Source organism: Primulina huaijiensis, unplaced genomic scaffold (genome assembly GCF_012295235.1).
Source record: "Primulina huaijiensis isolate GDHJ02 unplaced genomic scaffold, ASM1229523v2 scaffold37775, whole genome shotgun sequence".
NCBI lineage: Eukaryota > Viridiplantae > Streptophyta > Magnoliopsida > Lamiales > Gesneriaceae > Primulina > Primulina huaijiensis.
This window is the reverse complement of record NW_027358831.1, coordinates 729,512-748,583: the sequence shown is the minus strand read 5'-3', so window position 1 is coordinate 748,583 and position 19,072 is coordinate 729,512. Positions and strand designations below refer to the sequence as shown.

The following is a 19,072-nucleotide window of genomic DNA, read 5'->3' as shown; positions in this document are numbered from 1 at the left end:
ATCTACCAAATCATCTGTCCACCTTTGTTATTTGCTGATTTAAGCCTGTGGAAATTCGATGGATTGACACCATAAGATTTCGAGCTCTCGCATGACGTGTTATTTCCAGAGGACAATGAATAATCATGTCTCCAGATCCTCACTTGTTTATTACCAGAACCCGGCAGGTCTAATTTCAGTTCCTTGGTTACATGAATAGAGACTGAGACTTTGTGTACGACTTTATACGTACACACATGAAATTAAAATAATAAAACAGATAGTGATCTTATAATTATAATTATATAATTGCATTATATAATTATAATCTGGTGTCAATGTCACAAGAATACAATAAATTAACATTACGCGTTGAAAGGGTCTGTATCGGACCGTGTTAGTTGGAAGACTGGAATGTTGCTAAAACCACCAGCAATAACATGCATTATTTTCATTTAGTTCGCTCTGTTCTTCATTTCTTTGACTCAATGATTATGCAATTTTTTTAATTATTTAAGGAAAAAGAAAATCTTTTAAAGGCAAGGAAGGCATGAATTTCTGGCAAAGGACAAAAAGCATGAGATCCGGTTAGATGGTGGAGAAAGGGACTCCCAAGATTTTTTTATGATAATAACAATTATTATCATTTCTCTCCACGGTCCACCCGGAAAAGAAGGAAGAAAATGGCAACAATNTAGAAGGAATATATAAAATATAATGTCTAGTTGGAAAATGAAGAATTTCGGTAAGCGGCCTCATTGGGGGCTTATGTGGTGGAACGAGCTAGGGGAAGAGCGCGATGATAAAAAAAAAATCCATTGCTTTCGAGGGAAACTAACTGAATCAGACAAAAGCTTCAGAGAGTGCAAATGAAAAGCTAAATCCAGCAATCTAATGTTGTCCCAAAACATCATTCCTCTTTTACTGTAATAAAATCAGTCATTTACACTAAATATCCATAAAGAATGACACACCCTAAACAAAATAATTCAAAAGATACCTCTGAAATTCTCAAGATTTTGACCTTTGTGAAAAGAAGTTTACATTCTTTCATCTTTTCTTTTTTACTGCTCTGTTTGTTGATTTTCTTGCTTGGTTTGATATGTGTTTCCTGCTTTGTTGTAGTCATGTCATCTTTGCTCTTTTACTGTCATGCTATCTTTTTTTATTGGCCATTAGATTCTCATGCTTCATTCTATGATGAAAACCATGAAAAGCACTTTCAAGGATTTTCCACCAACTGGTTTTATCTAATTTAAATAAAAAAATTTAACAAAGTAGGATAGATAAATACGCTATTTGATTCCCATAAATTAAACATAAAAAAATTCATATTTATGGCGCCTTGTTACCATTTTAAAGCAAGAATTCCACAAGAGGGGTAGATGTAAAACAAGAAAAATAAAATATAATAAAACTAAAATGAAGAGAGTTGGATGAAACAAAGTTTTACTAATTTTTTAACTACTTGTATTTTCCTTTTTTACCCTTCAAGTTCTTGAATTTATAACCTCTTAAATTCTCTTTACCTATGACTGCAGAAATCTAAGAGCTTCTTCTGTCCTTCCACAATTTCATCAAAAAAATCATCGAGCTGTCCAATTATATTCTCCGTTCCGGCCCTCAAATTACCAAAACACCCCTTCAAATTCTCCACTCTCTCCCTTATTCCGACTTCTGATTCCCATTCCATGATCCCTTGCGAGCATTTCCTCTCCACCTCTGCTCTGAGCTCATCCATGGCCACTTTTGATCTCCTGAATTCATGCAACAGAATCCCGGGCCGGTCCGATATCTGATTGATTTCGGAAGCTACCCTCTGTTGTAGCCTGGCTGTTGAGATCATGAAAGATGATCCAAAGAGAAGGCGGCCTTCATATCCATTTCCTAGCGAATTCGACTCGGGACAGCAGTAAACTAATCCGTAGAGCAGAATCATCAGAAGCAGGGAACTGACATTTCTCATTGCATAAAGAACTCCCCTGAACCCATTGAATCCATTCAGCTTTGATTCTACGGTAACTATCTCATCAAATTTCAATGATTCTGGTTCGATTCTCGTCTCCATTAATGACCTGTTTTCTTCCTCCATCCCCACTGCCTCTCTCCTGCATCCTGATAAAGCCCGAATAACCTGTTTTTTTTAAAATGATAATGATGATGATGATGAAGATATATATAATATATATAAAAAGGTCAAGATCCCAATCAAAAAATGAAAAAACAAGATTTTTATTGTTTTTAACAAAAACCCAATTTGAATCTTGATGGCTATGTATGCATCACCTGTCGAAAAAGCTGGGGGCTTAAATGGCGATGGCCATCGAGTGAAGAAATGATATTAAGGCCGGCAGAATAGTAATTCTCCATGCCTGAAATCCCAGTTTTAAGCACATGACAGACCTCCCAAAGCTTGGAACTTTCATCCATGTACTCATCAAGCCATTTCTCACCAACAGGCAAGTGAAGCTTCTGAACCAGAAGAGTCAACTGCGTGTGGAATGATCTTAAGAGGGACAGAACCCTCTGCAGGAACTGAATGGACATGAAGTTGTTAGACAGAAACAGGCGTTCGAGATCATCGATCCCACGAGTCAAGAAATTGTAGAAGCCATTAACAGAGTTAGCGGAATAAGTATCCATCACAAAGAAGGTAGGATAGAAAAAGGGTTACGAATACGGATATTTAAATGGTAGGATAGGGGGGCAAAACCGCAAAAGCAGAGGAATGATACAAATGGGATGGAAACGAGGGAATATCAATCTTAGAAGCTCATGTTTCGAAGGTTGAAAAAGATTGTTGGGAGCAATGATGAGTGTTTCCTATACAGGGGATAGGATGATTGATAATCTGCCATTTCCACTGTATAATGGGAGGAAAGTTATTAGAAAGAAAAGAACAAAAATTTAATCCCTCACTTGAAGAATCAGACTAAAAGAAGGCAGTTTTGAGGGACAACAAAGGTTTTTGAGTTCCCATAGAATTTTATTTTTTATAACGTAAATCTAATTAAGATTAAATATAAATTATTTCGTCAATTTGGTACATTAATTGCTAAAAATAATAGAATTCCCGAGTCCCTATTCGACTCATTGAGAAAATCAACCAATCAATTGATTTTTTTTTTCCATAAATCAATTCGATGGGCTAATCTGATTGATTGAGCTTTATTTATAAAAACAATATTGGGTTAAAAAAAAATTTTAAAAAAATGCTTTCTTTGATGATAATGTGTTAGAATGATGATGTAAGAATGAGTTCATTGGGGTGTGATAAAAGTTTGACCAGATTGAGTGGAATTGGGCACCTAAAACTAAGTTACTTCTTCTCAAAAACTTGAACCTTATTGCGTTAATTTGTGCTTATCTTTTGATTTTAGTGCCACTCATCTTCTTCTTTCCTCCTTTTCTTCCTCGAGCAACTGATTTTGTTCCTTTACTTCCCCTCTAGTCCATTGATATTTGGTGTGCTTTGTTTGCTCCTATTCTCATATTAGTACCATCTCCCAAGTATTAAAAAAAAAAAAAAAAAGTACCATTTCCCAATCTTGTTTCGATTCTAGATAGTGGGATTCTTGTGTTTTGTAAGTTGAAAATGTTGTATATAATTTCTTGGTCACACTACGTATGATTCTTGTCCAAAGCCACATGATACTTGAGGAAGACAATTATATTTAGTGGTTCCCATCAATCATATAGTAGGGTCATATTCCCTCGTTTCTTAATGTATTTTTGAAATCTTTTTCAGTTGATTAAAGATATAGTGTATCGACTATTAATTTTCCATTACTTTGTTAAAGTCACCCTTCTTTCTTTTTCTTTTAAAAATTTATTATTAATTATCTGTATTTTTTTTTTGTTTGTCATCACTATGAAGTTTGAAAGTTTTACCTAATCGTGAAATCATGAATAGCTCGGAATAATAATATTCGATTACACGTTAATCATAATATATACAACATCAAGATAATGTTATGACGCATTAGACGTGTCTTTTTTTACTAATTTTTTCTTCTTCTCAATTTGGTGTTATTTTTTACTTAGTTTATTTGAGGATAGAGTAGGTCTCTTGTGAGACGGTCTCACGAATCTTTATCTGTAAGACGGGTATATTCACAATAAAAAGTAATAATTTTTCATGAATGACCCAAATAAGAGATCTGTCACACAAAATACGACCCGTAAAACCGTATCACACAAGTTTTTACCTTGAGGATATCATGATATATCTTACTGATATTATATGGACAAAAGTTCACTCGTAAAATCAGAAATTCTTGATAATAATTAACTTCATTCTGAAATATAGAAGCAATAATAGGGGTTTTCCAACACAAGTACGTAAAATCTAAGATTAATTTATTTATGGAATCGATCGTTTGTACTCGACTTATCGTATAAATCGACATTAAACTTTTATTAAAAATGTACTATATATGCATGAGTGTGCGCAGAACATTAATATTATTTCTGAAAAAACTATTAATATTTATGTAATAAAAACACTAATATCATAATTATTGTTAATAAATTTACGAGAGTCCTCGTGGGTTTTCGTAGAAAGAAACACTTTGGGGGATGTCTGGTCTTTGGTCTTGTAAGATCTCATTGGAAAGTGAATCGAATTACTTTGGTGAAGCCGCCCTTTTCCTTTGTTAGCCATATCGCCTGCATCTAATTATAGGATGAGATCTTCCATAATCTCCTCCCTTCTATAGTTTAATTTATCTTCTCAAGAAATAATCAACACCCAAAAATTAAATTAAATGTATTCCAATTATTCGAGGAATATCTATCGACGAGAATAAGTTATTTTTACCTTGTAAAAGCCTAAACATGATATAAATATGATTTAGCTAACTCTAAAATCTAAGTATGATGTCGATGATTGATCTGACGCCAAGATTTCAAGTTTGAAACGAGGTTTCGAGTTTAAAATTCAATTGTAGTATCAAGATTCTTTGGTAGATCTTTTGGACAAGTTTAACTAGCATGATAATTAGGAAAACACGTAGCTGCAAACTGATTAAGCACTTTTATTTGAAATATTTAATATGGTGCACATATGTAATTAAATGAAATAATTGTAATTAAATGAAATAATTGTGTAGGTGGGTCAAATGGCGCTAGCTGCAAGCTACCGAAGCTAATCAATGAAAACATTTTAATCTTTGTATTCACTTTTTTTTTTTAGTTTAAAAATTTTAAATTAAATAAATTACATCATAATTAAGGTTTAAATTGGGACAAGTTTAAACATGGATTTTCAATTTATAATAGTTTAAGTAATCACAATTCACCTCTGGTCAAAAAGATTGATTCGAATATTATCCATATTTGTACATTAATATATACTTTAATGTTTTATATTGAATAGTACATGTTTTTTTATATATAGAATCTTTTTTTACTGCAAGAAAAATTAAGAATCTACGCAAATTCATCTTATCCATGAATAATTTCCATCAATTATTGTGTGAAAGCAATAAGTTTTCGAGTAGGTCTTTTTTGAGACGATCTCACGAATCTTTATCTACGCAAATTCACAATAAAAAAGAATATTTTTTAATGGATGACCCAAATAAGATATCTGTCTCACAAAATACGATCCGTGAGACCGTCTTGCACAAGTTTTTGCCTAAGTTTTCGTCTTTTCTTTTCGCCGACAAAAAGAAAATCAATATGATCATCAGAATTATTTGATTTTATTGATTATCAGTACCTTATTATTATGTTCAACATTTGCATCGGTTTTGGCCAAATTATTATTTTATATTTAATAATTTTTTTCTTTTTGGAAAATTTTTAATTTATCAAATTTGAAGAAAATAGTAAATAATTTAAATGCCCCCATCATTTTCCATCCAACGGGAATGCCATGCTCTATAATGAATTCATTCTACAAGAATGTATGTTTCATTTTCCTTCTTAATGATGGATCCAACTGCATGGTCCATATCCCCACCCCGATTATGAAAATGATTAATTAATTGCGAATTTATGTAAATAAATAAAAAAAATTTTATATGTACTTATTATCATATTATATTGATATTTACACTTCATATTTTGTTATATTATTCGATTTTTCAGATTTTTTTTTTTTATGTTTTAAGAGAGGTGAAATTTATATATATTTAAAATATTTATATTTTTTGGGACGAGATACGTATATAAGTGAACAAATCAATGAATATTTTTTTTAAAAAAAATTTTATTATAAGATTAAGTGTTTATTTATTTTATGTAAAAAAAAATTTCCCATTAATTTTAATAATACTTGTTTGTGGTATTAGTCGTCAATTGAGATACTTTCTGAGGGACCACTGACATTTTAAATTTATGCTCTACGAAATAAATAAATAATGAAGATAAGGATTAAAAGCTATAATCTGTTATAATAATAATAATTTAGATAAATGGTAGCTCCAACGCGTGAGATTAATGGGTCACACACAACAGTTAAACAAGATTTGGGAGCATACAAAAGGTAATAATAATATACTCAAAACAAAATAAAAATGACACGTAAAAATACAAATGAGTGTATTAACTTCGTGTGTGTATGTATATATATTTGATATTGAAAGGGACTGTTGATTATGAATGGACATGAAATAAATTATGATGTGTGTATCAGAAGTTAGTGTTTTAGTCTGGTGTTGTCAACACGAACGCACAACATGCCGCGGAAGTTAATTATAAACACATAAATATAATTTTAATAAATAAAAGACATGTTTAAATTATGTAGAAGTATAAATACTTGTACACCACCTCATGACAAAAATTCACTAGGAAATATATAAATCGTTTATACAAAACAATACTAGTGAAAATAGCAAAACCAAATTTCTTTACACTCCAAGGAATTAAATGCATCCAAACTAAAAACTAGATGCATATCTTGACCTAATTATTTTTCCATAAAAAAATCATACAAACATAGAAACAAGAGTTTATTAGGAATAACAATATATTCAAATCTAAGATATTATATATTAGGGATAAATACAAAAAACAAATAATGTATGATAAATACCAAGATTAAATTATCTAGGAATAACTCTCATTATTCGATCAAGTCAAATTAATCTAAAAATACAAAATCCTTATTTTTCGATTTAGATACAATACAAAGATTAATTAGAAATAAAATATTCTTTTCAAATATGTTATCCACACTTTGCTTGTCGCTAGATATCTAATGGGCATTGCAAGATGTTCGTAGAACTATCTTATGAAACGTCACATTAGTTATCTTTTCACATACACGATTGTATTAAATGTTTTGAGATGTTTGCGAGAATATTTTCTTATACATAAAATAAAAAGTGAATGTGACAAGATGTTCTCGAATATCGAAATGTTTAATGTAATAATGTGTTAAAAAGATGATCGATTTGACGTTTAACAAAATATTCATGTAAATATTCTACGCGCGCTCATAGATGTCACCATAAGAACATATCAAACTAAAGAGGGTCCAAACTTGAAAAGAAAATATGTCATCTTTATCATTTCTACTACATTCTGGTCAAAACATAAACAAGGACAATCGCATCATAAATTATCAAAACAAAAATAATATGATAATATATAATGTTTGTGTTATTGAATATTTGTTTTTTAACAATGTTTTTTAAACAGAACTGATCTATTTTAAGAGAACGGTTCAATCGATCGGATTGATTTAACCGGAAGATCGGATCGAAATAATATTATATTATATAAAATACTAATATAATATAATTAATACTGTATTTTAAATTTTAAAACCTGAAAGATGTATGTAATTTTTAAAAAAAATATATTTATCAAAATTTAAAAATTAAATAACAATATACATATATTTAAAATATCAATTATAATTATATATATTTTTTAAACAAAAAATAGAATAATAAACTATTATACTACTGAAATAATATTTATCATGAAGTTCAAATTCAAAATAATCATGTATACATAATCAAATATTAAATTTAAGATTTGAAAATAAGAAAATAAAATTTTCAAATAAAAAAAATTCAAAACTGGTTGAACTGGTTTACCATTTCATAATGTTTCGACCGGATTTGAATGTTTGACCTCTAAAATGGGTTTTGAAAGTGTTTCGGATCGGACCTGTGACCAATTTACGACCGAAACAACCGATTCGATCATGTTTTGAAAACAATGCTTCTAGTACCCAAAATGAATGATCTCAATCTAAAGCTGACAATTTTAGTCGATAAAAACTTTCCTATCTGAATATTTATTATCTAGTTCATTAATATTTGTTATCTAAAATATTATTATTCGAAGAATATAATAAAAAATAAAGTATACCAGTAATGAATGCTACATTATACAGTGTGTTTCAAGAATGGTCACATTCAGCCAATTCATATCTCATAGCTGGAGGCATTGTCCAATTAGGGCAGGCAGCTATGACAAACACAGTCTCTTAATTACACCTTTTTTCTTTTTNTATATATATAATTCAGATTTTATTTGATAATTTTATAAATAAAAAAATCAAAGCTTTTCTTTGTTCCAGTTATCATAAAGCCATGACCCAACCTGCCAAGTTGCATAAGAGACTTTTTAAGGAAAGATTGATGGCAAGAAAAAAGTTAATTAAAGTTCCAAGCATAAAAACTTAACAATATTCAGGAAACTTTTTTCCCTTTGGACTGATAATAATGTATTTATTTATAGATATTGTTTGTTTTAATGTTTAGCAAAGGTCCCCATCAGAGGATTCCTTTTCCCACTAAGGTTTTTGCTCTCCATTTCCACCCCTAAAAGAATGCATTGGAAATTAGCCAAAAACCTTTGTCAAGTCATTTATGGTAATCGAGTACTAAAGTTGTTGTAGGCTTCAATATGCGTACAATTGATTTAATTTCATATGGTGTGTCATTTTTGTATTGCTTTACAATTTTTTCATAAAAAGGTTATATAACTAGAATAGTTATCTTGTGAGATGGTCTCACGAATCTTTATCTGTGAGACGGATCAACATTACCAATATTAACAATTAAAAGTAATATTCTTAGCATAAAAAGTAATATTTTTTTATGGATGACTTAAATAAGAGAATACTCTTAGCATAAAAAATAATATTTTTTCATTGATTATCCAAATAAGAGATTCGTCTCACAAAATACGACCCATGAGACCGTCTCACACAAGTTTTTGCCATATAACTAAGCAAGAGAAATAATTTAGGTAAATATGAATTGGATCTTCTATATTAATGTGGGAAAGGAAGACTCCCAAAGTTGAGAAAAGATCCAATCCAAATTAAATACAACTTGAAACAATTTGTGTCGAGTAAATCTGGGATAATCGATCATTTTTACCATGAAAAAAATAGATATAATTATTCAAAAAAATTATGTAAATTAAAATCTTCTATTTTGACGTCCCACCTAATAACCAAGTTGTCATTGAAGTGCATCCATAATACACCATATACTACAGAGTTTCTTGTCCAAACTCCACTTTTATTAATAACTCAAAACTCTTGTTTAGGGTTTTTCTTCTTCTTCTTCTTCTCAATTTCACTTTTTCCATAAATTTACAATACATACAAACATATCATAATTATAAAATAAAATCGTAAAAATATAATAGTAACACAAGTGTGCGCGAATAGTTTTTTTTACTGCTAGCCATTGAATTGATCACACCAAGATAATAGACTAATTTCGATTTTCCAAGTAATAAATGTTTTTTCCCTTAAAAGATGCCTTAAGAATGTACAAATTAGTCACAAAAATGGTAGCCAATTAACATTATAGGTATATTAAATTTGTAGGTTAAACACATACAATTGTATTAATATATATATATATTATTCGATTATTTACTTATTTATTGATTATTGTGGTCCAATAAACAATAAAGTTGCATTTACAGCCGAAATTGTAACAAATTGTTAGGACCCATGTAATAATAATAATAATAATAATAAAAATTGTGGTTGTGGATTTCGTAGTCAAGTACTGAATGGACCAGTGCATAGTTTATTAATTAAGTAGAACCCTCTCAATAATAAATAATGCGTGGAAATTTTGATCGATAATTTTGGTCAAATTTTTTTTAAATAATAACTTTACTCAAATCTCAGTTCATCTATACGCAGGGGGCTCATCTACCCTCGGTTGTGGTGAGCTTCAGCCCCATTTTTTTTTTTTTTTACAAGTTATAATTTTTTTCGGCCCAATGTTAAAAAATTTAAAATAAAACGATCTTATAAATCACACTTCATTCATGTCTGAAATTGACAACTCTAAAATTATATCCAGTATTTAGTTAAGATAATTCAAGTTGTGATAATGTTGACTTATGAGTTATGATGTATATGAATTTTCGAGTTTGTATTTTTACATTTAAAAATTTATTGTTGCGAATTTTGGGGAAAATAATCAATTGATTGAGATTTTGAGAATGAAAACTATAGTTAGAAGAATGAAAAAAAGAAACACTATCAAATTATTTTTAAACTCAAAAGAACAGACATCGACAAGTAAATGACATACATCAATTCAGTATAAGGTCGAATTAAATATTGATTTCAACCAATAACCGATCAAATTGAATTAATTTGAAAAATCGTTTCGTTATGTTTGGAAGTTTGATTTTATTCTTTTTAAATATTAAGTTCATTTCGATTTCATTTTTAACATAAAACTAACCGAATAAATCGAACTTTTATATATATATAAAAATTAATATTATTAAAATTTATAATAAAGTTTATTAAAATATAAATATTATAAATTTCTAATAAAGTTTTATTGAACAATACAACTAGATTTACAAATATATATTTTTTAATAAATAAAATTTAAAACTTTTTAACTCAATTTTTATATTAAATATTTTTAATTAAAACTTGATTTTTTTTTAAAAAAAAAGTCTAAAAGTCGGGGTAATTTGATTATCGAATTAAATAACCAATTTTAAATTTGGATTTTTGTAATAAATTTCGGTGGATTGGTTCATAAAAAAAGTATAGTTAATTCGATTTCAGAAAGTTCGATTCAATTTTAACCGAATGTCCACCCCTATCAGTGCCACTCTTATTTTGTCTCCGCTCCTGATTACACTCGATCTCAAGTATAATAAATGTTTTAAAATTGTCATCATATATACAAGGTATTGTAAATTTCCCCTAAATTTGTGGGAATGGAGTTCATTGGATGTTCTTACTTAATATTTGTTTTTTGATTTTTATCTATAAAATTAATTTAAGTATAATAATTTATACGAATATATTAAAACTATGGTTACAAAATTATTTGTTGTATCTAAGGATAGACTTCATAACGAGTTTTAACCAATTTCGACAATAAAGAATAAAAGAAAATTTTTATTTTTTGGAAGAAATAAATTTAGCCGAGTGGCGAACATTGTTGATGTAGTTTTGGGTTTAATTGTGTTAATCTGATGGGTTTACGGGGAATCGGAGAGAATTGTCAAGTGATTCAAGTTGGGCCAAGGCCTGGATGGGCCCTAGATCGAAACATATGTCATTAATTGGGCCAAAGTGCAGGTGGGTCAAGTAAAAAGAATAAATAATCCTTGCCCTAGTAGAACAAAACTTCACGCCCAGTGGGACTCGAACCCACAATCGCCTGATTAGAAGTCAGACGCCTTATCCATTAGGCCATGGGCGCTTGCTTTAATGATATTTGATTTACTTTAGTACTAAAATATTTAGTGTTTTACTTTTCTCAGCTTTTCCTTTTGTTTTCTTTGCTGACTTGATCGTAGTACAAATATTTTTATAATGTTTTTTTTTTTGTATATTATTCACAATATTGTAACCTTCGTCGAAATTATCGTTCCATATTGTCACATTTGTGATGGGGTTAATCGACACCGACGTTCAACAATCACATAACCGTCAAATAACAAGCCTCGTATCACATTATAAATCAAAACTAGTTTATTTCATAAATATCATAAAATAAAATCGTTTTTATAACTTAAATTTTTAAAATGATAAAAAAATACACAGAAGCGTTAACAACTTTAAATGTGGTTGAGTTTTCCTTAGCTGGGAATTCTCGACCTTTGATCTTGATTGAGTTGGGATGTCCCGACTTGATGTTAAATGCCGCGTCTACTCAACGTCACACATATGGAATGCAACTTCCAAATATAGAACTTTTTGATTATTTCAAAGCCAAAGCACATCGTAGTCTACTTAAAATTCAATCCTATTCATTCTTATGAATCACTCTCTAATGACTAATCTCACATCTTGAATGATATTGAAAATTTTTGTATTTTCTTTTGTAATTTTTTTTTTCTCAAAAATATAGTTGCAACTATATTTTTGATACATACCCGAAGTAAGATATAGGGCATAAAAATTATCTAGCTCCTTACAAGATACATACCCGAAGTAGATATAGAGCCACCAATTAATTTTGATGAATAGTCTTCCATCTGAAATCATTGCATGTATTCTTTCAAGACTTCCTATTCCAACCAGCGTATGCTACGCGGCTGCATGCAAGTGATGGCTTGAAATCCTCTCTGCTCCGAGTTTTCCAAATGCCATCTTTCTTTATCGAATCGTGGCCTAATTGTACATCAATTTGAAGAGGAAGATGCCTAAATTCATTGTTCATAACGCTTACAATTGGGAAACGGATTCGGGTTAATTAGTTTAATAAGTGGGCAGTACAAGGTTGTCAGGAACAATTTCCAATGGCCCGGTTCCAATATTCAGATGAAATTTGGTGAGTGTCTGGTTTATACCAGTCACCAGAGGAACTGAGTCGTGGAGAAGCGTTGCGCCAAGCTGTCCATTTCAAACTCTTTACGGTTCCATGAGAGTTTTCCTGATTGGAAATCTTCATTGGCTGGTGGAAGATTCCCATTGCCACCATTTTTTTTCTTGTTTTGATCTCGAAAACATAATTTTCAAATCGATTTCATCACTTCCTTCATGTCCAAGTCATTTCCCAGATTCAAGAAGCCCGTCTGTTCTACAGGACTGCTTATGTTTATGTGAGAATATTACGCGGGATCTGATAGTTATATGGATGATGAAGGAATACAGGGTTGAGGAATCTTGGTCGCACAGTATGTGATCATGTAATTAAGAAAAGACAATAATAATAATAGTTGGAATATGAAATTTTTTGAATTTTTGTACCTAAAATTCTTGAATTTGTGCTATTTTTATTTTTTAAACAATTTATTTTATTTATTTAAAAATGTGTTGGTTTGACTGTCAAAAATTTGTATGTATGTCGATAAACTTTTTTATTTTTTTATTTTTTTCAAAATAATAAACTTTATCTTCAATTCTCATTTTTATTTTTCAATTAATTAATATTATTATTTTAGAACTTGGGCACATCTCTTATGTACAAACGATGGGACTTGAAATCACATACAAAAAATAGAATTGAAGTTCAAGTACAATAATTTGAAAGATAAATCGTCTTAAAATTCTTATATATTTGTAAATGCAATTTTTTTGAATTTGTGCTCTTTTTTATTTTTTTAAAAAATCTTTATTATTACTATTATTATTACACCATCATGACAATCATTTATTAGTAAAACGAAAAAAAAATTAAGTTTTAAAAAAAACCAGTCGAAGGCCGCACGCAGAAACTTGTCAGAGAAGAGAGAGTTTGTAGTCTCAAATTTTTTTTAAATAAGAGACAAATGTCCAAAAAAATTAATAATTTAAAAAATTGAAAAAAAATTAAGTTTAAAAAAAACCAGTCAAAGACCGAACGCAGAAACTTGTCAGAGAAGAGAGGTTGTAGTCTCAAGTCTTTTTAAAATNGAAAAAAAAAAAAAAATTAAGTTTTAAAAAATCCATTCGAAGACCGAACGCAGAAACTTGTCAGAGAAGAGAGAGCCTTGCGGCTTCTTTATCCATCTTCAGATATATTTCAGAATTGTGTGTAAGATTGATCTTACATTAGCGTACCATCATTTGTTTGTCATTTGATGATTTCCCTAATTTCTGCTAATAATTGTGTCTTTCTTTTAATTTCTGATTTTTTAGACTCCCCTTTTTTTTTCTTTTATTTATATATAATTATATATATATCCAGCAAACTTATAATCTCCCAGCAAAGGATTTTACGTAGAAACAAAAGACGAAAAATGAATCAAAGGATCATGTGTAAAAGTCCTTTCTTGCTTAATCTGCCATCAGAGATCATGATCAATATTCTCTCGAGGCTCCCTATCAGATCCATCCTAAGCTGCAAATGCGTTTGCAAGCAATTACTCAACCTACTCTCAACTCCTGTCTTTGCCGCATCCCATCTTCCTAATTTATCAACCCCTGGCCTAGTAATCCGTCGACGTGGATCTCACAAGAACTCAGATTCATGCCAAATATTCCAACTTGAAGATGAAGATGAATTCGAGCTTCAACACCACAATCTTCATTACAATCAAGTGATGGAATTTGACCTAGCAAGTCTATTGGAGCCTCTGATGCCAATATATGGATTAAGGGTTCGGTTGATGGTTTGATTTGCATGCAGGATCTTGCAAGCAAACCGTATGATTCTCTGTACATATGCAATCCCATCACACGTGAGTATATTGCTCTTCCCGGGGTTGAAACTGTTGTCGAATATCCTGACCTTTCTGAGTATGGATTTGGACAAAGCAAGATCAGTGGCCAATACAAGGTGGTTAGGAATGTCCATAGGCATTCATACGATCACCAAGCAGGGCCATGCTCGGGTCTTCAAAACTATGAGTGTTTGGTATACACAGTTGGAACAAGGTCATGGAGAAGTATTGAACCAGGCCCACCATTTGGACATTATCTCAGTTCCTTTAGCTTGTTCCTGAATGGAAATCTTCACGGGTTTTTACATGATTATGCGAGACTTGCGACACGTTAATTTCTTGTTTCAATCTTGAAGCCGAGTCGTTTAGGCCCTTTCCTCCACCTCCACCACCACTAGGGCCAGTAGCTCTTGGAACCTTGGGAATTTTGGATGATTGCTTGTGTTTTCTCGATAATAGCTCGGAAGATGAGGATATTATTGTTATATGGGTGATGAAGGAATATGGGGTGGGGGAATCTTGGACTAAGCAATTTGTTATTTCTAATTCAGAGGACTTTGTTGGTTCATATTTTGAAGCAGTTTACCCAATCAAAGCTTTTAAAGATGGTGACATATTGCTATCTTGGGATAATAATAACCTATTCTATTTCAGCAGCAAGACCGAAACTTGTCAAAAACTTGAGTTGGTTATTCAGAACGAACGTGGATGGATAGAGTTCATACCTCACTGCTCGACCATTCTCTCTCGCTCAAGAGTTTCACTGGTGAAGACGTAATATTGTTTTCTTGAGCGAACGAGTTCACGTGATGTGCTTTAGTCAATGTAATATTGAAGTGTGGTGCTGCAGACATGATCTATGATGTATGAATTGTGAGTCGTTTTCGTAGATTTCTGTAATTTGTTATATTTGTTCATCGCTTGTCTGTTAAAGCATGTTATACTATGGTAATGCAAGTCAGTGCACATACCCCTTGCACTCTGTTATTCACGAGGCTTCATCCATCTTCTACCTATACCCACTTAATACTATAAACAAGGGATCGATGATATCTGAAAGGAATATCTTATTTTTAATCAATTAAATATTTTATTTTGTATTTCTAGACTAATTTAAATTAACTTGATTATTCGATAAGATTTGTTTCCCTAGATATAGATATTATTCAATATAATTTGGGAACACTCAAAGAACAACACTGACGCAGAGTGTTGATTGAAGAGTGTTTTCGTTTGTTTTAACAATTTACATATTTTGTAGTGAATTTTTGTCATGAGACATCGCACAAGTATTTAAATCCAGTGTTTATTCATTAAAGTTTACGTGTGTGTTTAAAATAAATTTTCGCTGCATGTTGTGCGCTCGTGTTGACAACACCATAGCACAACACTAACTTTTGATACACACAATATATTTATTTCATATACGTTTATGATGAAACTGTCCCTTTCAATATCGAATTCTATGCTGTTATCATCTTTTTACTTATGTGTAACTGAGATTTTTTTTATTTTTTTTACGATTATGATAGTCATGATTAATTCGACTCTAAATTCGCGTTTTGTCCTAAGTTTCCGCTGTTTATCAAAGCATTAGGAGCAAAATCCTAAGTGTAGGGTCAAACTTCCCAATGAGTTATAAAGGGAGAATGTAAAAATATTTCACCGGATTTTGTTGACATGAAAAATTCCAAACGCATACATCTCTGTCAGATAAACAGTGTGTAGCGAGTTAATGAAACGAAAGAGAAAATTTAAGAATTGGATTTCATAGTCCTTACTATTTACAGAGTCTCGGGTACATTTTTATTTAACATATAGAATAATATTTTGACACTTAACATGTTTGTTATAACATACATAACAATTGTTATTCCTTCTGTTAGCTACAAACAATTACGAAAATATTTGTCACGAGCTTCTTTCATGGATTTTAACACTTGAGGTTTACTTTTCTTGTTATGTCATCGATTGAGCTCATGTAATTTGTGGGCATGTTCTGTGTTGTGGGCTTCTTGATCTTTTCCTGTTAACACGCGGGCGGCTGCTCGAACGGCACATTTGGAATGCAACTTCCAAGAATCAAACTGGTTGATTATTTCAAAGTCAAAGCACATAAAAGTATCCTCAAGATTCAACCCTATTAATTCTTTTGAATCACTCAAATCTCACATCTTGAATAAAATTGAGATTTTTTGTATCTTTTTTTTTTTTTTTTATAATCATCTTCGTAAATTCATCTCCTCTGGATCAACCTCGGAATAAAGACCATACAAATTCCCCAGCTCTATACGAGAGAACAGAACCAACCAATTAATTCTTGATGAATAGTCTTCCATCAGAAATCATTGCCTGTATTCTTTCAAGACTTCCGATTCGAACCATCGTAATCTGCAAACACGTCTGCAAGCGATGGCTTGACATCCTCTCTGCTCCCGAGTTTGCCAAATGCCATCTTTCTTTATCGAATCCCGGCCTAATAACCCATCAATTTGAAGAGGAAGATTTATGGAAAGTGATCGAATTTGAGGACGTTTTGGAGCTTCAAAACCACGATCTTCACTATAATCTGGTCAAAAAGTTCGATCCCAGATCGTTCATAACCTCGCCTGATGCAAGAATAGTGATTGAAGGTTCCGTTGATGGTTTTCTTTTCTTGCGCGACTTTAGTACGCGGCTCGACTCTCTTTACATATGTAATCCAATCACACGTGAGTATATCGCTCTTCCCCAGCCTAAATTCGTTGTTCAGAATGCTTACAATTCGCATTACGGATTCGGGTTAAGCTCGATAAGTGGGCAGTACAAGGTTATTTGGAATAATTACCATGAAACAAGGTCCTGTTCCAATCTTCAGGGGAATTCTGTCGAGTGTCTGGTTTATACCCTAGGAACAGGGTCGTGGAGAAGCGTTGCGCTAGGCGATCCAATACAAACTCTTCGCAGTTCCATGGGCGTTTTCCTGAATGGAAATCTTCATTGGCTGGCACAAGATTTCAATGGCCACCATTTGATTTCTTGTTTTGATCTAGAAACCGAAATTTTCGAACCATTTTCCCCACTTCCTCCATATCCAAGAATTTTCCCAGATTCGAGAAGTCTGGTCGTTCTACAGGACTGCTTATGTTTATGCGAGTACAGTACGTGGGATACAATAGTTATATGGATGATGAAGGACTACCGGGTTAATGAATCTTGGTCGCAGCAATATGTGATCCCCATAATGTTTCGGACAACCTGTGAAACCATGTATCCCATAAAAGTTTTTAAAGATGGTGACATACTGATATTGTGGGAAGATTTCGAGCTGTTTTTTTACAGCAACAAGTCCAAATCCACTCAAAAAGTTGATGCCTTTGAAATGGTTCATTACTCTGGTTGGACAGAGGCCACGCTTCACACCTCAAGTTTTGTTTCTCTCAAAAGTTTTTGTGTGGAGAATGTAGGGATCTTTTGATTCTAAATTGTGTAAATCAAGACATTCGCGAGATGAAATTTTAGTGTACAAGAATCGTTCATAGCAACCGGAGTTTCTCATTAATGATCACGGGGGTTGAGCAGAATATGGCTCGGACTTGCTGGATGGTGTAGTTGAGTGTTACCTGATTCATATTGTATGAGATTATGTAATTAGAGTGCCTTTCAAGCTGAATTTGAGCTCTCGAGTCATTTTATTTGTTAATCTTTCGAGTGTTGCGAACTTCGATCATTTTATTAATTTTATACAAATGAATATTCTCATATTCAATTAACTCGTTAGGATAAATCATAATTCGGGTTTTTAACGAGGATGTTTCGGTCCGATTCCGGGTTGAACCGCCCCCCGTTAAGCAAGCCTTACCTGCAAATTACTTTAGTCAAGTAAATTGCACTATACAAACCCCTAGCTCTAGACTCGACAGAAGAAGCGTGGATAGGAAAATCGAAATAATGATCATGAATCAAACTCTCGTTTAATCCACCAAAACAGAAATATAAGAAAAAAATTATACATTAATGAACTGATTAATGATCGCTTAAATATATATTTTCTTAAGAAACCCAAAAAATTTAATTTTTTTTCTCGTCTGCTCTTCTGAAGTTGAACTAGTTATATTTTATTTTTGAGTTAGGGCTTTTGGGAGAGATGATACAATTGGTTCTTGATTTTTATTATGCACGTATGAAAAATGATCAGTGACGACATGAGACCAGACATATGGGTATTGGGCACAAGGGAGTATTTAAAGGCTCGTTGGACTAGCCCATTGAAAACAAGCTATCCATATGGCCCAGCATGTCAAATTATATTTTTCACTTTCAATGAAAACTTTGTCATGTTGATTTTTTGTGGCTGTTGTACAACGTACAAAGGGACAAGAGAAGATGTTGAAACAAACACTTATTTGATTCGTAGGTCTCTTGTGAGACGGTCTCACAAATCTTTATCCGTGAGACGGGTCAACCCTATCGATATTCACAATAAAAAGTAATACTTTTTCATGGATGACCCAAATAAGTGATCTGTCTCACACCCAATAAAGTAGGTATTTTT

General features: G+C 31.7%; 2 protein-coding genes, 1 non-coding gene and 1 pseudogene across 4 annotated transcripts; 2 read left to right on the top strand and 2 right to left on the bottom strand.

Annotated features, from left to right (window-relative positions):
• Window positions 1-873: 873 nt before the first annotated feature.
• Window positions 874-2,957, bottom strand: LOC140968758 (uncharacterized). Of its 2 annotated transcripts, XM_073429856.1 has the most exons (3): window positions 2,266-2,957; window positions 1,509-2,113; window positions 874-1,174 (listed from the first exon to the last, which is right to left on the bottom strand). In XM_073429856.1, exons 1-3 carry the CDS (start codon window positions 2,620-2,622, stop codon window positions 1,135-1,137), a joined length of 1,002 nt encoding a protein of 333 aa, XP_073285957.1. In that variant the 5' UTR covers window positions 2,623-2,957; the 3' UTR covers window positions 874-1,134. The 2 variants fall into 2 exon arrangements, with proteins under 2 accessions (XP_073285957.1, XP_073285958.1); XM_073429857.1 differs by lacking the exon at window positions 874-1,174 and having other exon boundaries at window positions 1,263-2,113; window positions 2,266-2,956.
• An 8,621-nt stretch (window positions 2,958-11,578) lies between these two features.
• Window positions 11,579-11,651, bottom strand: TRNAR-UCU (transfer RNA arginine (anticodon UCU)). Its single transcript has one exon. It is a non-coding gene; the product is annotated as a tRNA-Arg (tRNA).
• A 2,445-nt stretch (window positions 11,652-14,096) lies between these two features.
• On the top strand, window positions 14,097-15,543 carry LOC140968828 (F-box/kelch-repeat protein At3g23880-like; annotated as a pseudogene).
• A 1,132-nt stretch (window positions 15,544-16,675) lies between these two features.
• On the top strand, window positions 16,676-18,260 carry LOC140968763 (F-box protein At3g07870-like). Its single transcript, XM_073429864.1, has one exon. It carries the CDS (start codon window positions 16,862-16,864, stop codon window positions 17,993-17,995), a length of 1,134 nt encoding a protein of 377 aa, XP_073285965.1. The 5' UTR covers window positions 16,676-16,861; the 3' UTR covers window positions 17,996-18,260.
• The last annotated feature ends 812 nt before the right edge of the window (window positions 18,261-19,072 follow it).